Source organism: Ascaphus truei, unplaced genomic scaffold (genome assembly GCF_040206685.1).
Source record: "Ascaphus truei isolate aAscTru1 unplaced genomic scaffold, aAscTru1.hap1 HAP1_SCAFFOLD_97, whole genome shotgun sequence".
Lineage (NCBI taxonomy): Eukaryota > Metazoa > Chordata > Amphibia > Anura > Ascaphidae > Ascaphus > Ascaphus truei.
The window spans coordinates 75,466-93,966 of record NW_027457309.1 but is presented as its reverse complement, the minus strand read 5'-3'; the positions used below and the strand labels follow the sequence as shown (position 1 = coordinate 93,966).

Here is an 18,501-nt window from a genome sequence, read left to right as displayed (position 1 = left end):
TAGGTCTCGCACACAGGTTCATCATTCTCTTCCTTTATGGGTATAGCTGCAATCCTTGTGTAGATCACATGGTCACCTTGCTAATGTCATCTAAAGGCAATTGTCCTTCAATGTAATATTACTTTATTGTAATTGGTAACCTAACTCCTATATTCTCATCCTCCTAACTGACCGCTCTAGAGCTTGTTACTATCAAACAATACTACAGCAACTGGGGAGAGAGGGGGTAGGGAAAATAACTACTACCAATGGATAACAACTGCTCAACCAAGTCTCATCAAAGAGACGGTGCACCCAGGAATAAGATTTGAACATGAAACAAAGGCAAAATGCAACTCCTAATAGGCAGGAGTTACAGAGACTCCATATAGAAGGGCACTCAAAGTGGTAAACAAAACATAAATGTATTCATTATACAAAAATGATGAGAGATATGGACATAATTAAATAAAATTAAACATATGAACAACTGTGTCCGAGTGGCCTATAACTGTATCTGTGATGCAGTTAAACATTATATGGTTCCTGGAGTGTAGTGTGAAGTGTATGCTGTAGTAGCAGATGAAGTAAGGTAATACACACAATCACAAGATACAAGAGAAATAACAAGGATCCATTAAATAAAGAAGGGGTACCATAAAGTTCCCTCCAGAATGAATGGATGGATTCCTGCCTGCCGGCAGGGAACTACAAAGCACCCAACAATATAGAGCACAATAGCAAGACTTCAAAATGAAAAGTAGAGTATGTCAATTCAGAATAAACCCTGGTGGAACAGTATTAAGCAAAGTACTGAATGCACAAAAAGTATTAAGTTATCTAGATGAAGTAGTGAGACTTGCAATGCAGAACAGCTACTAGAAAAATAACCTGTAGCATAGAAATATACAATGTATCCTCCATAGAAAGTAAATAATGGAGGGGCAGTAGTGCTTGCAATTGAGAAAAGCTACTAGAGAGGTACAGCAAGCAATTTGACAGGATAGTTCTTCATGGGTTAAATTAATTTTATACAGTATACATAGCTTTCCTAACCTCACAGGTCTCTTCTTCATGTGTACGGAGCTTTCCTAACCTCACAGGCCACTTCTTCATGTGTACAGAGCTTTCCCAAACCTCACAGGTCTCTTCTTCACGTGTACAGAGCTTTCCTAGCCTCACAGGTTTCGTCTTCATGTGTACAAAGCTTTCCTAACCTCACATGTCTCTTCTTCATCTGTACACTTGTGAGGTTTAAAAAGCTCTATACACTATTTATTTCAGCTACAGTACAATACAATGAGCCCTGATGTCCATTAAAAGGTATCACAACTTGTAAACATTCCACACGTCTCGAAGACAAATAAAACTACTGGAACATTCAAGAGCATTTTTCTAGATATTCTGTAATCACTTTTCAATGCATCATTCTGTTACCACCTGTGGCAGGACGGCCTGTAGCCGAGGTCAGGGAACATGTGTAGTTTCAGGATAACGAAAACGTTCAGTGGCTTTATTTCTCCACAGCATAACATAACATGTGGGTACACTGTCCCTTTAAACACCAAAACAAATCCTGCTCCACATTGGGAGAACTGACTAACACTCCAGGCGTATCTAGCAGGCTGGCTGGCTAAACCATTTACCAAACCATAAGTGTATATTAAGCAGTCAGGAAAACAAATGAAAAATTCTTACTTTGGTTGGAAGAGTAAGTTTGGTGAATCCGTCTGGCTAGCAGCTCACATAGCAGAGTTCTCTTGTCTAAGGCAGCCAGCTACTGCAAGTAACAACATCATTGTATACCTTGCTGGTTATCGGGTGTCAGCTTACATCCTGATTACCTAGCTTCCTCCTGAGTTAACCTTCTGAGTGCTGGATGAAGCACTCAGACATATGTTTCCCAGGCATAACTGATAGGGGTTGACTACACCCTGTCACACCACCATCTAATATAAACATGAACGGTCTATCCAGCTGGCTTTCTAATATTCCAAAAGATGTTCTGGTTGCACCCTGGGTGAACAGTTTTAAATATAAGCTGATATTTGGCAGTAAATATATTCTTTAATGTTTGCTGTAATGCTTTTAACTTTTATTAAAAGCTGGAGTTTCATTCAACATAAATGTATTTTCTTTCAAGACCTGATTTTACTGCTGAACGGTCAGTATCAGGGTAATTAGGAGGTTAGCAGCATCTATACAATACTTGTGATGACAACAATTAAACAGCACTGGATTCAAGGAATAAAGTTAGGGGATTCCTATAGGTAACATAAGTGCATGTGTCTACTCTACTCTTACCGTGTGTGCTGAGAAAGTGCTTCAGATAATCCCCCATATCAGATACAGATCTCCCTGATCTCATGGAGTGATACAGGAGGATAAAAGTGCATTTCCCAGCTTCACAATTCCAGGTCTCCTCCGTGGTGGGAACACAAAGAGTCCCTTTCATTATTTGACTGATCATCTCCTTGAAGGGATCTTCTTGCAGTAGGTGTAACACCCATATGATGTCCGTGTCCCAGGAGAAGATTCCCACGCTCACTTCCATGTCCTGACTCCTCTGTGTGTCTCTGAAACAAGATTAACATCAAAAAGCGGAATTGAGTGGCGCTTAAACACAATTTACAATCAGTGATCAAGTGATACTAATAAGTAGGTGAAAATGTGAAAATATGAATTATATAAATATGGGTGAAAATGCTCAAAACCACCGGTGGGGACTTGTTTCCAAAAGTCCTCCTCCACAAACATCTCTCCACAGATTCAAGACGAAGCAGGATCAACCCAAAAATTAAAAAAATAATGTATATTGTGTACTGTTGTGACAAGTAGGTAAGTGAATGTGATCTTGGCTCTTATGGGTGAGGCTGAGGGATTTCTTCTTTTAAAGATATATGTGGATATACCTCGGGGTAGAAGAATTGAAATATACATAGCGCAGATCAAAATATCACATTTATGGTAAAAAGCATGTACTCATATTCTGTACATCTGTTTAGAGTGCCCTTTCATTGTCAGTGTGGCAACCCATGCCCATATATTGTGGGCATGGTTTACAACCGTCACAATCAGTGGATTGTGAAATGCTTGTTTTCCTTAAATGTCATGTGTTTTTTTTTTGTGCCTGTTTTTATTTTAGTTTGCCCATTCATTGCCATATTATATGGGCATGGTATACCACTGTGCCAATCAATTGGTTCACTGGCATTGTTTTGTATTGCTATGTAATTTGTTTTATGCAGTGCTTGTTTTTTTATTGGTAGATTGCCATTCATTGCTATAGTGGCAAACCATGACCATATTATGGCTATGATTTGCCACTGTGCCAAACACAGGATAGTTGGGGTAGTTGCCTGGGGTGGGTGGTTAGGCCTCCCGGGTGGGTAGCGGGGGAGGAGGGTTAACCCCTTAATTTATTTAGCCGTTACTAACCGCTAAGGTGATTAACGGGTTCATGGCCATTAGTTTTTTTTATCGTACTTTTCCTGCCCATGGAGGATGGTGATGAGGACGGCGAGGAAGACGATGAGGATGGCCTTCATCTTGGCAGGGGTAAGTACAACTTTAATTTACTTTCTGCTGGCTGGATAATGTTTTATTTTTAATGGGCAAATTATTATTATCCAGATCTAGATCATAGTTATTTTGCCCATTATTGTACTGTATGTGTTAGGGAGAGAGTGTGGGTAGTAGGGTTGTTGTATTTTAATGTTTATTTGGGGTACAGGGATTGGGTGAAGTGGGTACAGTAATTTCCCCAGGGTGGGTGGTTGGCCTCTCCGGTCTGAATCCTGAGTTTTTAATCCCTTCATTACCATAGCGTTCCCACTACTATGGTAGTGTGATAGTAAAGTGGTTAACTCCTCCCGCAACCTTCCCCTCAGCCCTAACCACCCCCTTCACCCACTCCCTGTACCCCCAAGAAACAGGGTACTCAGGTTTAACCCCTTTACTACCTTAACGGCTAGCTGCTAAGATAATGAATCTTTTTTTTTTTTTCAAACTTAAATTTTTATTGGATAGTAAGGCAAAAATATACAGAAATACAACATGGTTAAATAGGTAATCAGGTGGGGGGGGGGGGATTGGATACAGAAAATAAAAAAAGGGGAGGGGGGGTTGGAACAGCAAATTGGCGAGGCTTCAAAAACATTAAACTCGTCAAAATAAGATACTTTAGGATAAATTTGCTTTTCCTAAAGGGATTCTGGAGCAGCCGCTTTATCTTTTATGGGGTCTGTCTTTGAGAAAACCGGGGTGGTGAGGCGGAACTTAAATTTCGTACGATAGAATATACTGTAGTGATGGTTCAAGGGAGACAGCCATCATACATACAAACCATACCTTGTTTCTAATTAACAGGATTGATGTTATTTTATCTTGTTTCCAAAGACCTGCTAGGGCGCACCGTGCCGCGGTGATAATATGAGTTATTAGTTTGTTTTCCACCCTGGTGTGGCCTTGAAGTGGTTTGTTTAGTAAAAACAGCCACGGATCCAGAAGGATATCTGAACCCAACATCTGGCGGATCCAAGATCTCCCTTGCCTCCATAGAGCCTGGACCCGGGGACATGACCACCACATATGCAAAAAAGAGGCCACCTCACCGCAGCCCTTAGGACACATGGGAGAGTAGCCTCAAACATATTTAGCTATATTTTCAGGGGTATTGTACCAACGGGTCATTACTTTGTACGCATTTTCCCGGATAGTTGTACATATTGAGCTTTTGGCTACTGCTTCGAAAATGTCCTCCCAATTCTCATCCTCCAAATCCTCACCCAAATCAGTTTCCCATTTTTCTATAAATTTACACTTCACTTGATCTTTAGCTGGCAGAGAAAATTGGCCATATAGTTTCGATATCAACCTTTCGTGGGAGTCTATTCCCAAACAGAGTTTCTCAAACCGTGAGACAGAACAAGAGGGCTTGACTTTAGTATAGAAGGCCTTTAATTGGAGGTAGTGAAACATCTCTCCCGGTGAGACTCCCCTATCCCTAACCAAATTATCGAAAGGCATCACTTTAAAATCGTGGCTAAAATCGAAAAGTCTACAGATATTTGCTTGCCACCTGTTGCAGGGTACATGCAACTACACACGCGGGTTTCTTGACAAGGCTTATTTATTTAGCCTTGTACAATATACAGCACACAAAACAAAAATAGCTTTTCATCAGCAACAAAGGGAAAATGGCTTTTCTTCAGCAGACAGACAAAAACAGTTTCTCTTTAGCAGACAATGTATATGGCAGTTGCCCTTTTCTATGCAGGGGACAGACAGTTCACAATTCATCTACTTTTCTAATCAGACCTTGTATCAGGAAATCTCTCAGCAGCTTACTCCTCTCTCCTCAACCGACCGAGACCATGTGTCTACAACCTGGGTTTTAACACACCTTGAATAGGCAACTGGGATCCAACTAATTGTCCTGAGGTTCCCAGCTGAAGTTAACCTAGTCAGTGCTGCACTGCAGACTAGACATATGTTTTCCAGGCATATAACTGGTGGCTTTTGTTTACCCTGTCACATTCCTCCTCTGTTAGTGTGTGGCTGGGGCTACGCACGGCTGAAGCCCGACCATCCACCCCTTCTCTAGAAAAAAAAGTCAGCATTTGCGTTCTCTTTTCCCGGCCTATGCTGAATCTCATATGAGAAGGGTTGGAGGGCCATATACCACCTAGTCAATCTAGCATTGGAATCCTTCATGCTATTTAACCACTTCAGTGGAGCATGATCCGTAACCAAAGTAAAATGGACTCCTGCCAGGTAATGCCTCAAAGCCTCGATTGCCCACTTTACTGCGAGGCACTCTTTCTCAATCACTGAGTAGTTTTTTTCCCTTGGGAACAATTTCCTACTCCTACTAGGAAAAGGATAGGATGTTCAACTCCCTCAAACTGTTGTGACAACACTGCCCCTAGCCCTATCTCTGGTGCATCTGTTTGCACTATAAAAGGGCTGTTGAAGTCTTGGCTTCTAAGGATGGGACCATCTGATAGACACCTTTTTATGTCCTCAAAGGCTCTCTGACAATCCCTTGACCACACCACTTGTGTAGGGGCACATTTTTTTGTGAGGTCCGTTAAAGGGGCTACCACTTCCGAATAGTTGGGGATGAACTGCCAGTAGTACCCTGCTAAACCCAGCAGAGAGCGTACCTGCGTTTTTGTTTGGGGGGTCGGAACTTCTTTCAGGGCAGCTACCTTGTCGGCTAGTGGCCTTACTTTTCCACCTCCCACTGCATACCCTAAGTATTTGGTTTCCGCTTTACCCAAGGCACATTTCTTAGGGTTGGCTGTGAGCCCTGCCTCTCTTAGAGATTTGAGGACCGCTTTCAGCCTATTTAGATGGGCCCACCAGTGTTTACTATAAATGACAATGTCATCTAGGTAGGCTGCGGCATAAGTCCTATGGGGCCTCAGTACCTTATCCATGAGTCTCTGAAATGTTGTTGGGGCTCCATGCAGTCCAAATGGCATTGTCACAAACTGGTATAAACCCATGGGAGTGGCAAAGGCTGTTTTGCATTTGGACTTTTCCTCTAAGGGTATTTGCCAGTAACCTTTTGTCAAGTCCAACGTGGATATATATTCCGCGTTACCAAGGGCGTCAATTAATTCGTCCACCCTTGGCATCGGAAATGCATCAAACTTGGATACCGCATTGACCTTTCAGAGGTCCACACAAAATCTTACCTTCCCATCGGGTTTAGGGACCATAATTAGTGGACTACACAACTCACTGCATGATTCCTCAATCACTCCTAAGTGTAACATTTCTTGTACCTCCTTCTCTACCAGAGCCCTACGACTTTCAGGCAACCTATAAGGACGGGAACGTACTTTTACCCCAGGTGCTGTCTCGATTGCATGGGAAATTAAGTTAGTTTGTCCTGGTAAGTCAGAAAAAACATCCTGGAATTGAGTAATTATTGCTAACAAGTCCCCTTTTTGTTCAGAGGACAACTGTTTACCCATTGGCATTTTATCGTCACTCACGATGTTCTCCCGTGGAGGCTGAGGACCCAAGTCAATTTCCTCCTCCACCGGGTGGATGAATAGAGACCGCTGCATCTTCCAGGGTTTCAGCAAGTTCACATGGTAAATTTGTTTACCCTTCCTGGACCCTGGTTGAGTGATCTCGTAATCCACATCACCCGTATGGTGGAGTACTTCGAATGGGCCCTGCCATTTGGCCAGGAGTTTGCTCTCGCAACTGGGTAACAATAACGTCACCTGGTCTCCTGGGTGAAACACTCTCATGTGAGCATTTTTATTGTAATGTCTCTCCTGACTGTCCTGGCCTGATCTAAGATTCTCCCTGGCAAAATGGCTGACCACATCTAGTCGCTTCCTAAGGTCTAGTACATATTGCAGGGTATTCTTAGAAGGGGACTGCTGTTCCTCCCAGGACTCCTTTAGGAGGTCTAGGATACCCCTGGGTTGGCGGCCATAGAGCAATTCAAATGGAGAGAATCCCGTGGAGGCCTGGGGAACTTCCCACACTGCAAATAGCAGAAAAGGGAGAAGTTCATCCCAGGCTCTCTTCTCTGAATCTACAAATTTCCTCAGCATCCCTTTTAGAGTTCGGTTAAATCTTTCCACCAATCCGTCAGTCTGTGGATGGTAGACCGATGTCCAAACAGACTTGACCTCTAGTAACTTTAAGACATCCTGCATCAGTTTAGCCATGAAATTTGTACCTTGGTCTGTCAACATAACCTGGGGAAGTCCAACCCGTGAGAAAAGTTCCAACAACTTGTTGGCTTCTTGCTTCGCCGTTGCTGTTCTCAGGGGGAACGCCTCAGGATATCTTGTCGCATAATCAACTATCAAAAACAGAAAAGACGGTGCAAAACAGCGCTAAACACACAATGATAAAATAATATAATGGTAATAAGATATGATGAATTGGCAGCCAGACAAAAACTGACTGTACAGTCAGTAACTAGGCAAAGAGAAAAAGGTAAGCCGGCGCCAGTTCAAACCGTGACGTGCAAAGTCCAAATCAAGTCCTTTAGTGATGGTGATGAGCAAAGTGCAGATTTCCTCCAAAACGTAACGTGATATGTGAAAAAACAAAGAGAGAATTATGGTGCAGTATGTCAAATTGAGGACATAAAAACATATAACACTGACAACATTTAACAAACAGGACAGACTCACAACAACAACTAGCCAGACAAAAATTAATAAAAAGCTATTTAATAACAACTAATGCAGAATTCTGGATAATTTCACACACTAATCCGGGGGGGCAAAATCGTTGCCCTACTCACAGGGTGCAGGATATTTGAAAGCAGTAGGACTGGAAGCACTTTCTGTGGATCCAAGATGGCGACCGGAGCTCACTCTCTGGCGTCCCCACGTGTGGCAGATGCTGTATGGAGCTCCAGAGGGTCTGGATCAATGATGCTGCTACGCGTGTCTCTCTCTCCTCCTGCCGGTTTCAAATTCTCCTTCTCTCCTGTACCCAGCCGTGCGGTGTACTCTCCACGAATAATCAGCTTCTAAAAACGAGTCCTCCCAACGCGTTTCATGCGCATGCTAAAGTGCGCGCATGCGCATGAAACGCGTTGGGAGGACTCGTTTTTAGAAGCTGATTATTCGTGGAGAGTACACCGCACGGCTGGGTACAGGAGAGAAGGAGAATTTGAAACCGGCAGGAGGAGAGAGAGACAAGCGTAGCAGCATCATTGATCCAGACCCTCTGGAGCTCCATACAGCATCTGCCACACGTGGGGACGCCAGAGAGTGAGCTCCGGTCGCCATCTTGGATCCACAGAAAGTGCTTCCAGTCCTACTGCTTTCAAATATCCTGCACCCTGTGAGTAGGGCAACGATTTTGCCCCCCCGGATTAGTGTGTGAAATTATCCAGAATTCTGCATTAGTTGTTATTAAATAGCTTTTTATTAATTTTTGTCTGGCTAGTTGTTGTTGTGAGTCTGTCTTGTTTGTTAAATGTTGTCAGTGTTATATGTTTTTATGTCCTCAATTTGACATACTGCACCATAATTCTCTCTTTGTTTTTTCACATATCACGTCACGTTTTGGAGGAAATCTGCACTTTGCTCATCACCATCACTAAAGGACTTGATTTGGACTTTGCACGTCACGGTTTGAACTGGCGCCGGCTTACCTTTTTCTCTTTGCATAATCAACTATGACAAGGATAAACCTGTGTCCTTTTGCAGAAGGTTCTAGAGGTCCTACCAAGTCTACCCCAATCCTCTCAAAGGGAACTGACACCAAGGGTAGAGGAACCAAAGGGGCTGGTTTTTGTCCTTTTGGACTAGTTAACTGGCACTCTGGACATGCTGCACATAGCTTAGCAATATCACTATGCATCCCTGGCCAATAGAATCGGGATGAAATACGGTCCAATGTTTTATCCCTGCCCAGGTGTCCACCCCAAGGGACAGTATGGGCTAGAGTGAACACAGATTTAACAAACGCCTTGGGAACCAATATCTGTCTGGTGACCTCCCCTGTTTGTGTCTGCCTATTCACCCTATATAGGATATCCTTTGATAGCTCAAAATGGGGGAATACTATCACTCCTTGTGCATCTAAAATCTGTTCATCAATTTTCAACACCTTGTCATACTGTCTAGCAAGGACTGGGTCTTCCCTTTGTTTCTGGTGAAAGTCAGGGAGGTACAGGTCTGGTAAATCTCCAGGGCCCATATCCCCCTCCCTTTGGCCATCCCCAGCCATCACTTGTGACCTCTGACTACTAGAATGGTCACCTTGAGACCCAGATTTCTGCAACCAGTCCTGTTTGTCCAAGTGTCTTTGCTTCCAAGTCTTTTGAACCCCGTGTCTACTGGGAAAAAGGTCTGCCGAGAAGGGGAACAGTTTGCCAGGGTTCTCCTGAGCCCTAGAAGGAGGCTCCTCGTGAAAGACTGGGGCCATTAGGACCGAAAAGAAAGGCCAGTCCCGACCGAGCACAACAGGGGCAGGGAGCCAAGGAGTGACTCCTACTTTGAGGTAAGCCTCCTGACCTTTTACCTGTAGCCGGGTTTTGGCCGCTGGATAGCGTTTTACATCGCCGTGTATACATTCTATGCTCCATGGGGAGTCAAAAGAACACATGTTGGGCGGTAACAGTTCCTGGAGGACCAGAGTTTTCCCAGAGCCCGAATCTACAAGGGTCTGGACGGTTTTCCCCCCAATCAGGGCTGGAAGTAGCCAGGGCTTGTAATTTTCCTTAGTAAAAGCCGAGGCGACGGTTCTGCTGATTGAACAATCCATCAGTGGACAGTCCACATACCTGTGGCCTTTTTCTCTGCAGGCGGAACATGGAGAGGGTTCCCTCACAGGAGGGGGCTGTGGATAGCACTCCGCTGGACCGGTTACTGGAGACCAGGCATCTGGTGGGTCCTGTGGGCTATGTCCTCGGAAGTTCCTTTCACTTTGCAACGAGCCGACATCCGGAAGGAGATGAGGGTCTCTACGGGGACCAGCATTTGGACTCCGTCCTTGATGGAACGACTGCTCCTTCCATTGGACTTTGCAGTTCCGTGACGGGCCGTAGATCCCCATTGATCCGACCTCCCTCTTTGGGCGTCCGTAAGTACCGGTGGAGTCGGGTCCAGGACACTCGCCTGCTGCTCAGCCCCAAGGAAGTTCTCCACGAGTCGGACCGCCAAAGCTAGGGTTTCAGCAGCGTGGCGTTTTACCCATGAGCGTGCGGAAGGGGGTATTATTTGTAGAAATTGTTCCAAAACCACCTGCTCAAGAATTGCCTCCTTAGTGCACTGCTCGGGTTGTATCCAGCGTGTACATAAGTCCAATAATCGCTGAGCGAGGACCCGGGGTCTCATCTTAGCGGTGTACTTCATGTTCCGGAACTGCTGCCGGTAGGTCTCTGGGGTCAGACCTAAGCGATCCAGTATGGCGGCTTTTACTTGTCGGTAGTCCATGGCCTGATCTGCTGGGAGACCCTGATATGAGGCCTGGGCTTCTCCTATGAGGAGCGGGGCCAAAGCAGTTGCCCAGCGATCTGTAGCCAAGCCCTGAGCTTCGGCAACTCTTTCAAAAGTCAGTAAAAAAGCTTCTGGATCCTCAGGAGTACCGGGGGTTTGCTTGCAAGTTTTGGAGTGGCAGACCCCTGGAATTGGGTCAACAGCTTGGCAATCCGCTCATCCTGTGCTGTTTGTAGTCTTTCATCTCTCTCCGCTTGCAGCTGGGCCTGCTCGCACAGAAACGCTTTCAACATTTCTTCCATTCTTGTGTGTGTGTGGCCCTTTAACTGCAGGAGCCTTTTGAAAAAAAATCAAATCTCCCTTCTTGACACCATATGTTGCAGGGTACATGCAACTACACACGCGGGTTTCTTGACAAGGCTTATTTATTTAGCCTTGCACAATATACAGCACACAAAACAAAAATAGCTTTTCATCAGCAACAAAAGGAAAATGGCTTTTCTTCAGCAGACAGACAAAAACAGTTTCTCTTTAGCAGACAGTGTATATGGCAGTTGCCCTTTTCTATGCAGGGGACAGACAGTTCACAATTCATCTACTTTTCTAATCAGACCTTGTATCAGGAAATCTCTCAGCAGCTTACTCCTCTCTCCTCAACCGACCGAGACCATGTGTCTACAACCTGGGTTTTAACACACCTTGATTAGGCAACTGGGATCCAACTAATTGTCCTGATGTTCCCAGCGGAAGTTAACCTAGTCAGTGCTGCACTGCAGACTAGACATAGGTTTTCCAGGCATATAACTGGTGGCTTTTGTTTACCCTGTCACACCGCCAATTTGCAAAAGATAGTTTGGGTAGTCCGGGGGAAAAATCCCGGTTTCCAAAAAAAGGGGTCATCAAAGAGTTTGGGTAGTTTAGCGTGTATTTAAACTTAAGTCTATCCCACAGCTTGAGAGAGTGTTAGGGTTGGGTTAGGGTTAGGGTTAGGGTTGGGTTGGCAAACAGGATGCCCCAAAAGGCCTATCGTGTTAGATAGCCAAAGAATATTTTCTATTGGAGTGGGGCATATTAGGTGTGCCTCCAAGGTGACCCATCTTCTAAGTGACAGACTTGCGTGCCCCGCTACCCACTGACTTGCTTGAGCAGCCCTGTAATATGAGAGGAGGCAAAGAAGTGCCATACCTCCTTCTCCGGTGGGCCTGTTTAACAATTTACGGTTATGTCTGGGCCTTTTGTTATTCCAAATAAATTTGGAGACCAAAGATTGGAGTTTGGTTATATCTGATGTTATAATATGTATAGGGAGGGTCTGAAAAAGATAAAGCAATCTGGGTAGTAAATTCATCTTCACTGATTGAACTCTCCCTAACCAAGATATATTAAACTTAGTCCAAGCCACTAGATCGGCTTTTAATATGTTCAATATTTTGGGATAATTAGCTTGGTAGAGCGAGTCATAGTCCTTTGTTAAAAAAAAAAACTCCTAGGTATTTCAGTGAGGACTGCTGCCATCTAAAATCAAATTTTAATTTGATTAGCTTAACCGTCTCCTGCTTTAGATTGATATTTAGTGCCTCTGATTTACTATTATTAATCTTGAAGTCTGATAATTTATTGAAAATAGATAGTTTGTTAAATAGATTTGGTAGGGTTGTTAAAGGGTTAGGGTTAGGGTTAGGGTTAGGGTTAGGGTTAGTAAAATCTCTGTTGTCTAAATTTAGCATACAGTAAGTTGAACTTGATGGATGGACATCTTTTTTCAACCTCATCTACTATGTAACTATGTAACTACAGGCAGTCCTCGTTTTACAATGCTTCGCTTTACAACGAATGGCTTATCCAACGCTATGCAATGCATACCTATGTTCATTTTTACAACGCCAAACGGCTTATCCAACGCTCTTACAACGCTTTGCAAAGTTGTTTGTGTGTATATAATATATATTATATAATATTATATTATACTATATAATATATTATATTATTATATTTTATGTTATATTATATATAATACAGTAAATACACTATATAATTTATGTTTGTGCTGCGTATTTTATTGCCTACATAAAATATTTTGTGTATTTTAGCATTAAAAATGCCATCAGGAACGGAACCTTTCATTTAAACAGTGTTCCTATGGGAAAACGTGTTTCGCTTTAAGACGTTTCGCTATCCAACGCATTGTGTCGGATAACCGAGGACTGCCTGTATATGTATTTGTGGCCGATGTTTGCGCAGAGAGAGGAGAATCTCTCTCTCTGCTGCAGACAGATCTCAGCAGGGGAGTCTTATCGGCAGGTTATCGGCAGGCAGACTGTATCGGCACCGGCAAATCGCCATGTTTTCAAATGTTGCTCTCGCAGGGATTCAGGCCTTCCTGCATACTGCGAGGGCAACACGCCAAAAACATGCCGAGTTTAAACCCCTGCCGAGAGTGCTTTTTCGGCGCTTACTGCATGGAGCCCTTAGTTTGATATCAAATATAACATTCAAAAAATAACTTGACCTTGGGAACATTGTAACAAATACAACATATATTCTTTTAACATTTTTTCACATCAAACAGGTCTCTAGCCGCGCATTGTTGCAACTAGCCTTCGATTATTAAGCATAACCTTTAAACCTTTAGAAAAATAAACAGGTTAAATAGATATACCAGCTCTTCCTGATTGCCGGCGCGAAAGAGTCCTCAGATCTCGGCAACGAACCTCTAGAGCTGATTTTCTCCAGTTAAGGGGGGTGGGGGGTGGGGGGGTGGGGGGTCCGTCTAGCAGACCTCTTCTGGACTGAAGATTAAAATGTAGGGAATCAGAGGTTGGGGCCGGTCAGAAAAATAACCTGGTGAGGGGAGGTGGAAAGCCTCCATACTGGGTCAGGATCCGCTAGACATCTCAGGGCTTAGATGCTTCCTCAGCGGACTGTTTCGCTGGAGAATCCGGGCTGGGAGAGCATCTTGCGGGGACCGTTGACCAGGAAAGGACCAGAGTGGAAGGGCTTCCCTTGCCTGAGGAGGATCTTGGAGGGGAGGACCACATGCCTAAATGGTCAAGAAAGGCTTCGCCATCTTCAGGGTTTCTAAGTGTCTGGGTTCTCCCGTTTTTGCTCACCATGAGACCAAATGGAAAAGTCCATCTGTACCTGACATTGTGGTTTCTCAGTTTTGCCGTTACCTCCTGCAGACTTCTTTTTTTGGCCAGTGTTGATGGGGCCAGATCTGCGTACACCTGCAAAGGTATGTTCTGGAACTTAAGGTCTCTGGATGCTCTAGTCGCTGTGTTGAAGGCCTCCTTTGCTTTGAAATAGTGAAACCTTAACACCACATCTCTTGGCTTGTCGCCCGGTTGGTGCTTCACTCTCAGGGTTTATTGGCCAATGTCCAGAGAGAGGGACTCCTGAGAAATCTGGGAGAGTTGACGTTAGCCACTTGCCTATTAAACCTTCTGTGTAAGAGGACATGTGCATAGGTACACAATGGAGACTGTACAAATACAAATATAGAAATAAAACCTGGCGCATGTGTACAAAGATAATGTGCATGAATAATTGTGAATGTAACAAAACAAAATCAATGTGAATAAAGGATGTAGGTGATTGATTTGAGTGGAGTCCCTTCTTTCAGATGTTGATAAATGAAAGAATAGACAATAGACTCAGTTCTCAATCCACGTTGAAAAAAGTTTTTTTCCCTTGCTGCAGACTGTTATCCTGTAGTATAAGACAAAAACCGGGGACAAAACATTGCGCAGTATTGTTTTTTCAGCAATTAAGTTTCTCCCATATATGACTCAAACAAATGCCCACTTACTAGATTTAAGATGGGCAGCATGCAGTGGAGAGAATCTGTATTCGTGGTCTTCTAGATCCAGACGTTTTCAGGTTAACACGAACCCCACTTGGTATTCCTGATCCCGATGGGCACTAGAAGAACCTCCTTCTCAGGAAATTATCTCCTTCATCTGTTCCTGGTCTCCTGTATGTATTCTCCAACAAGGGATAAGAAGAAACAGAGGATTACGCAATATCTAAAAAACTTTAATAACGCCTCCAGTACTCCGTTGTGACACAATCCCCTGACGAAGTGACGTTCCCCATCACGAAACACGTAGGGAGGAGCCTAAGGAGACGCAGACCTGGACACTCATTCAGTCACCCATCTGAGAACGGAGGTGGTGACGTCATCAAGCTCTCGCCTGAACAACGCGAGACACACGCGGTTACTGGCAAGGACTACCTGAGACTGCATGTTGCTGTTGGGTTGCCGGGTCGGGCGTTTCTAATTTGATTTTAAACTCACGGTTCTTGTGAGTATATTTCTGTTCAAGTACTGGAGGCGTTATTAAAGTTTTTTAGATATTGTGCAATCCTCTGTTTCTTCTTAGAAGAAGACCATGAATACAGATTCTCTCCACTGCATGCTGCCCATCTTAAATCTAGTAAGTGGGCATTTGTTTGAGTCATATATGGGAGAAACTTCATTGCTGAAAAAACAATACTGCGCAATGTTTTGTCCCCGGTTTTTGTCTTATACTACAGGATAACAGTCTGCAGCAAGGGAAAAAAACTTTTTTTCAACGTTGATTGAGAACTGAGTCTATTGTCTATTCATTCATTTATCAACATCTGAAAGAAGGGACTCCACTCAAATCAATCACCTATATCCTTTATTCACATTGATTTTGTTTTGTTACATTCACAATTGTTCATGCACATTATCTTTGTACAAATGCGCCAGGTTTTATTTCTATATTTGTATTTGTATATTGGTTTTGGGGTACTTTAGAGATAGTTCCCTTAGTAGATTTACCAGGCAGCTTATTCACATTTATATATATTTTTTAATTCTGTGCACTGCACTGTTAAATATTGTTCAATATTGGTCTAGCGCTGATTTTAGTATTTTTGTTTTGCTACACAATGGAGACTGTTTTAAGGTGAAATTAAAATAAGGCTTTATTGCGCCTGTCCCTTTAAACACAGCAAACATGTGAAAATCTGCAAACAAAATGTGCTCCACTTTGGAGTATACTTACACTTGTAGTCCAGCCCTCTTTAACTGTGTAGTTAGCCCAGCGATTCACCAGCCAAATCATAGAGACATTTATATATACAGTATAGAGAGAGATATAGATAACAGTCTTATATGAAAAGTCTTATCTGTCTCTTGTAGTTGTAGGGGGGAGGCTTCTTTGTTCTCCTAGGTTCCAGACCCTTGTGTGATAAGGCAATGTCAGGATCCAGGTTTAGAATCTTGTCCCCTTTGTCTTGTTGTCAGCTTGCAGCTCAAGACATCTGTTTGTTCCACAGGTCAGACCAGTTGTGGACTAGTGCCTTTCTGTCTCTGTCTTTCTGTTTCCTGGTTCAGCTCACGTTTGAGCTTAGGAATCTCTCCTTCCAATCTCAGGAGGAGCGTTTTCTCTAACAAACCGCCAATCAGCCAGGTGCTGGTCAATTAACCAGCTGGATTAGAGGCAAGTTTTCTGAACAGGGATACGTCCCCTGTTACAATCTGATTCTGACTCCAGGATCCCCCGTATCCTGGGGTTGTTGCAGCAATCTCTGTTCTCCATATCTTCCTGCCTGTCTCTGACTTCCATAAGATGAGCCTTTACCTCTTTGAGTTCATCGTCCATTTGGGATTGGCGGGTGATTGTTGCATCTACTTTTGACTCTAGGGAGATGGTACGTTCTCCGAGGGATGGAATTTCTCCTTTAAGATCTTTTACTGCCTTCTGCATTAGTAACTCGATTCTGTTATAGAAGGCAAGCATGTCAGATTTCGTGGAGAGATTTTCAATCTCCACCCTGGATCAGAGTCTGAGTGTTCTCGAGATGGGGCCTCTCCTGATGCTGCGCTGAGTGCTGAAGACCTGTCGTGTTTTTTAAAGTATTCTCGCAGTTCGCTCTGTTTTTTTTTTCTTTTTGTTGGGTTTGGGAGTTTGGAGACCATAGTAGATAAGAAACGCTCGTGTGTTGATTAGACAAGGCCAGATTGCTAACAAAAGCTTAGAAAAGAGTCCAGGACCTTTCGGAGCATGAGCCTCAAGACGCCATTTTAGCTTGAACTGTTCAGGATGCTATGTGCGCACCCTCTTCTTTTGGGAGGGCACATAGTCCCCAGCGAGGGAATCCGGGGTTCCCGAAATTGGATTGACTGACTTCTACGGTAAGCGGGGTGGAGAAGGTAGAATATGGTATTCAAGCTTTGGCATTTCACTCTAAAGTTTATGTGAATTGGTGCAGTTTGGGAGATATGGCTGACCGGCTCTGGCTGTTTGCTTTTATTGATATTGGCTGAGTGGATATCTTATTCTGTGGGTCCCCACAGTGTTAATGGAGCCTTCTAAAACTTTCTTGAGGGGGGGTTCTCCTGGAGGTTGCAGCTCTGATCCCCCTGTAGATTGTTTATACAGGAGGGGGTATAGGAGAGAGATCTGCTCTCCCCCTAGATAGCGCAGGGCAAGATGACCCCTCTTCCCCACCCTGATCCCTCTTCGGCAGCCTTGTTGGCGGGTGACCCGCTGTTGGGAGCCTCTCCCTATACTGAGGCGGCGTTTCTCCTCTAGAGGCACCTTCCGTGTCCCCGTCCGCTTCTAGCCCCCCTCCCATGAGGATCGGGCGGATTCAGCCCTACCGCTTTGCGCTGACAGCCGCTCTCATTGCCTGCAGCACTCCACTTCCCAACCGCTTACCTGCGGCAATCCGGAGTACTTCAGTCCCGCCGGAGACCTCCTTCCATGCGAGAACTGTGTAGATGGGCATCCCCGAGTCACGCGCGGGTCGCCATCCTCTGATGGCTCCCGCCCAGCCAGGGCAATAACCCTTCACGGGACTTCCCCTGGAGAACCTGGCCGGGCTGCATCGGCAACAGCGGTGGAGTGTGGCAGCCATCGATCAGCTACCCGGGGCTCGCCCATGGCGGCGACGGCGGCGGAAGAGCCGTGATTCCGGAGCCCTTTCTGAGTGGGGAGGGACAGGGATTGCGGGAAGGGGTTATTTTACCTGGTTTGGCGGGAACCGTGTTACTCCACAAAGACCTGGGACCCTTGTCCTGCACCGTTGTACCTGTACCCAACCCGGGTGCTGTCGCGGCAGAGGCCCGTTGCTGCCCGGCCCAGATGATGCCGGCGGCGGCCACTCCATTCCCCCTGCAATCGGAACCAACGAAGGCGGCGGTCTCTGCGGGGACCAGCGAGGTAAGCCAGACCAAGTCGCAGAGTGACCCTGACTTATTTTTCCCTATGTTTGTACCACGTTGTTTCACTATAGGGGTGACCGGGGGTTGGCAGGAGATAGGGGTACCAGGGGAGGGGAAAGAAGGGCAGCTTGTAGGGCAGCCAGGCTTCCCCATTACCCTGGCGGAGCAGCAAGGGGACTCTCGGTTAAGAGCCCCACTGTTGCAGTCTTGCTATGGGCTGGAGGTATTAGGGGTTGTGGCAAAGTTAGACCACCCCCAGATTACCTGCCAGCCAGGAGCTAAGGTGGGTGCATCTGCACCAGCAACCCTGAGCTCATCCCCCGTAATGGGGAGGCAGTGTCAGGGAGATGGCCTCAATCAGGTGTCCCTAGGATCCAGGTTAGGATT

At 44.9% G+C, this 18,501-nt stretch overlaps 1 protein-coding gene across 7 annotated transcripts in view; it reads right to left on the bottom strand.

Annotated features, from left to right (window-relative positions):
- The window catches only part of LOC142486593 (uncharacterized), a 330,856-nt gene that overhangs the window by 279,978 nt on the left and 32,377 nt on the right, over positions 1–18,501 (bottom strand). For 6 of the 7 annotated variants that reach the window (XM_075585174.1, XM_075585178.1, XM_075585177.1 and 3 more), the window contains exon 2: positions 2,284–2,555. In XM_075585174.1, the coding sequence (XP_075441289.1) occupies positions 2,284–2,555 (272 nt within the window). Of the gene's footprint in view, positions 1–2,283; positions 2,556–14,724; positions 14,901–18,501 lie in introns of all 7 variants that reach the window. The other variant, XM_075585175.1, reaches the window with a different exon arrangement.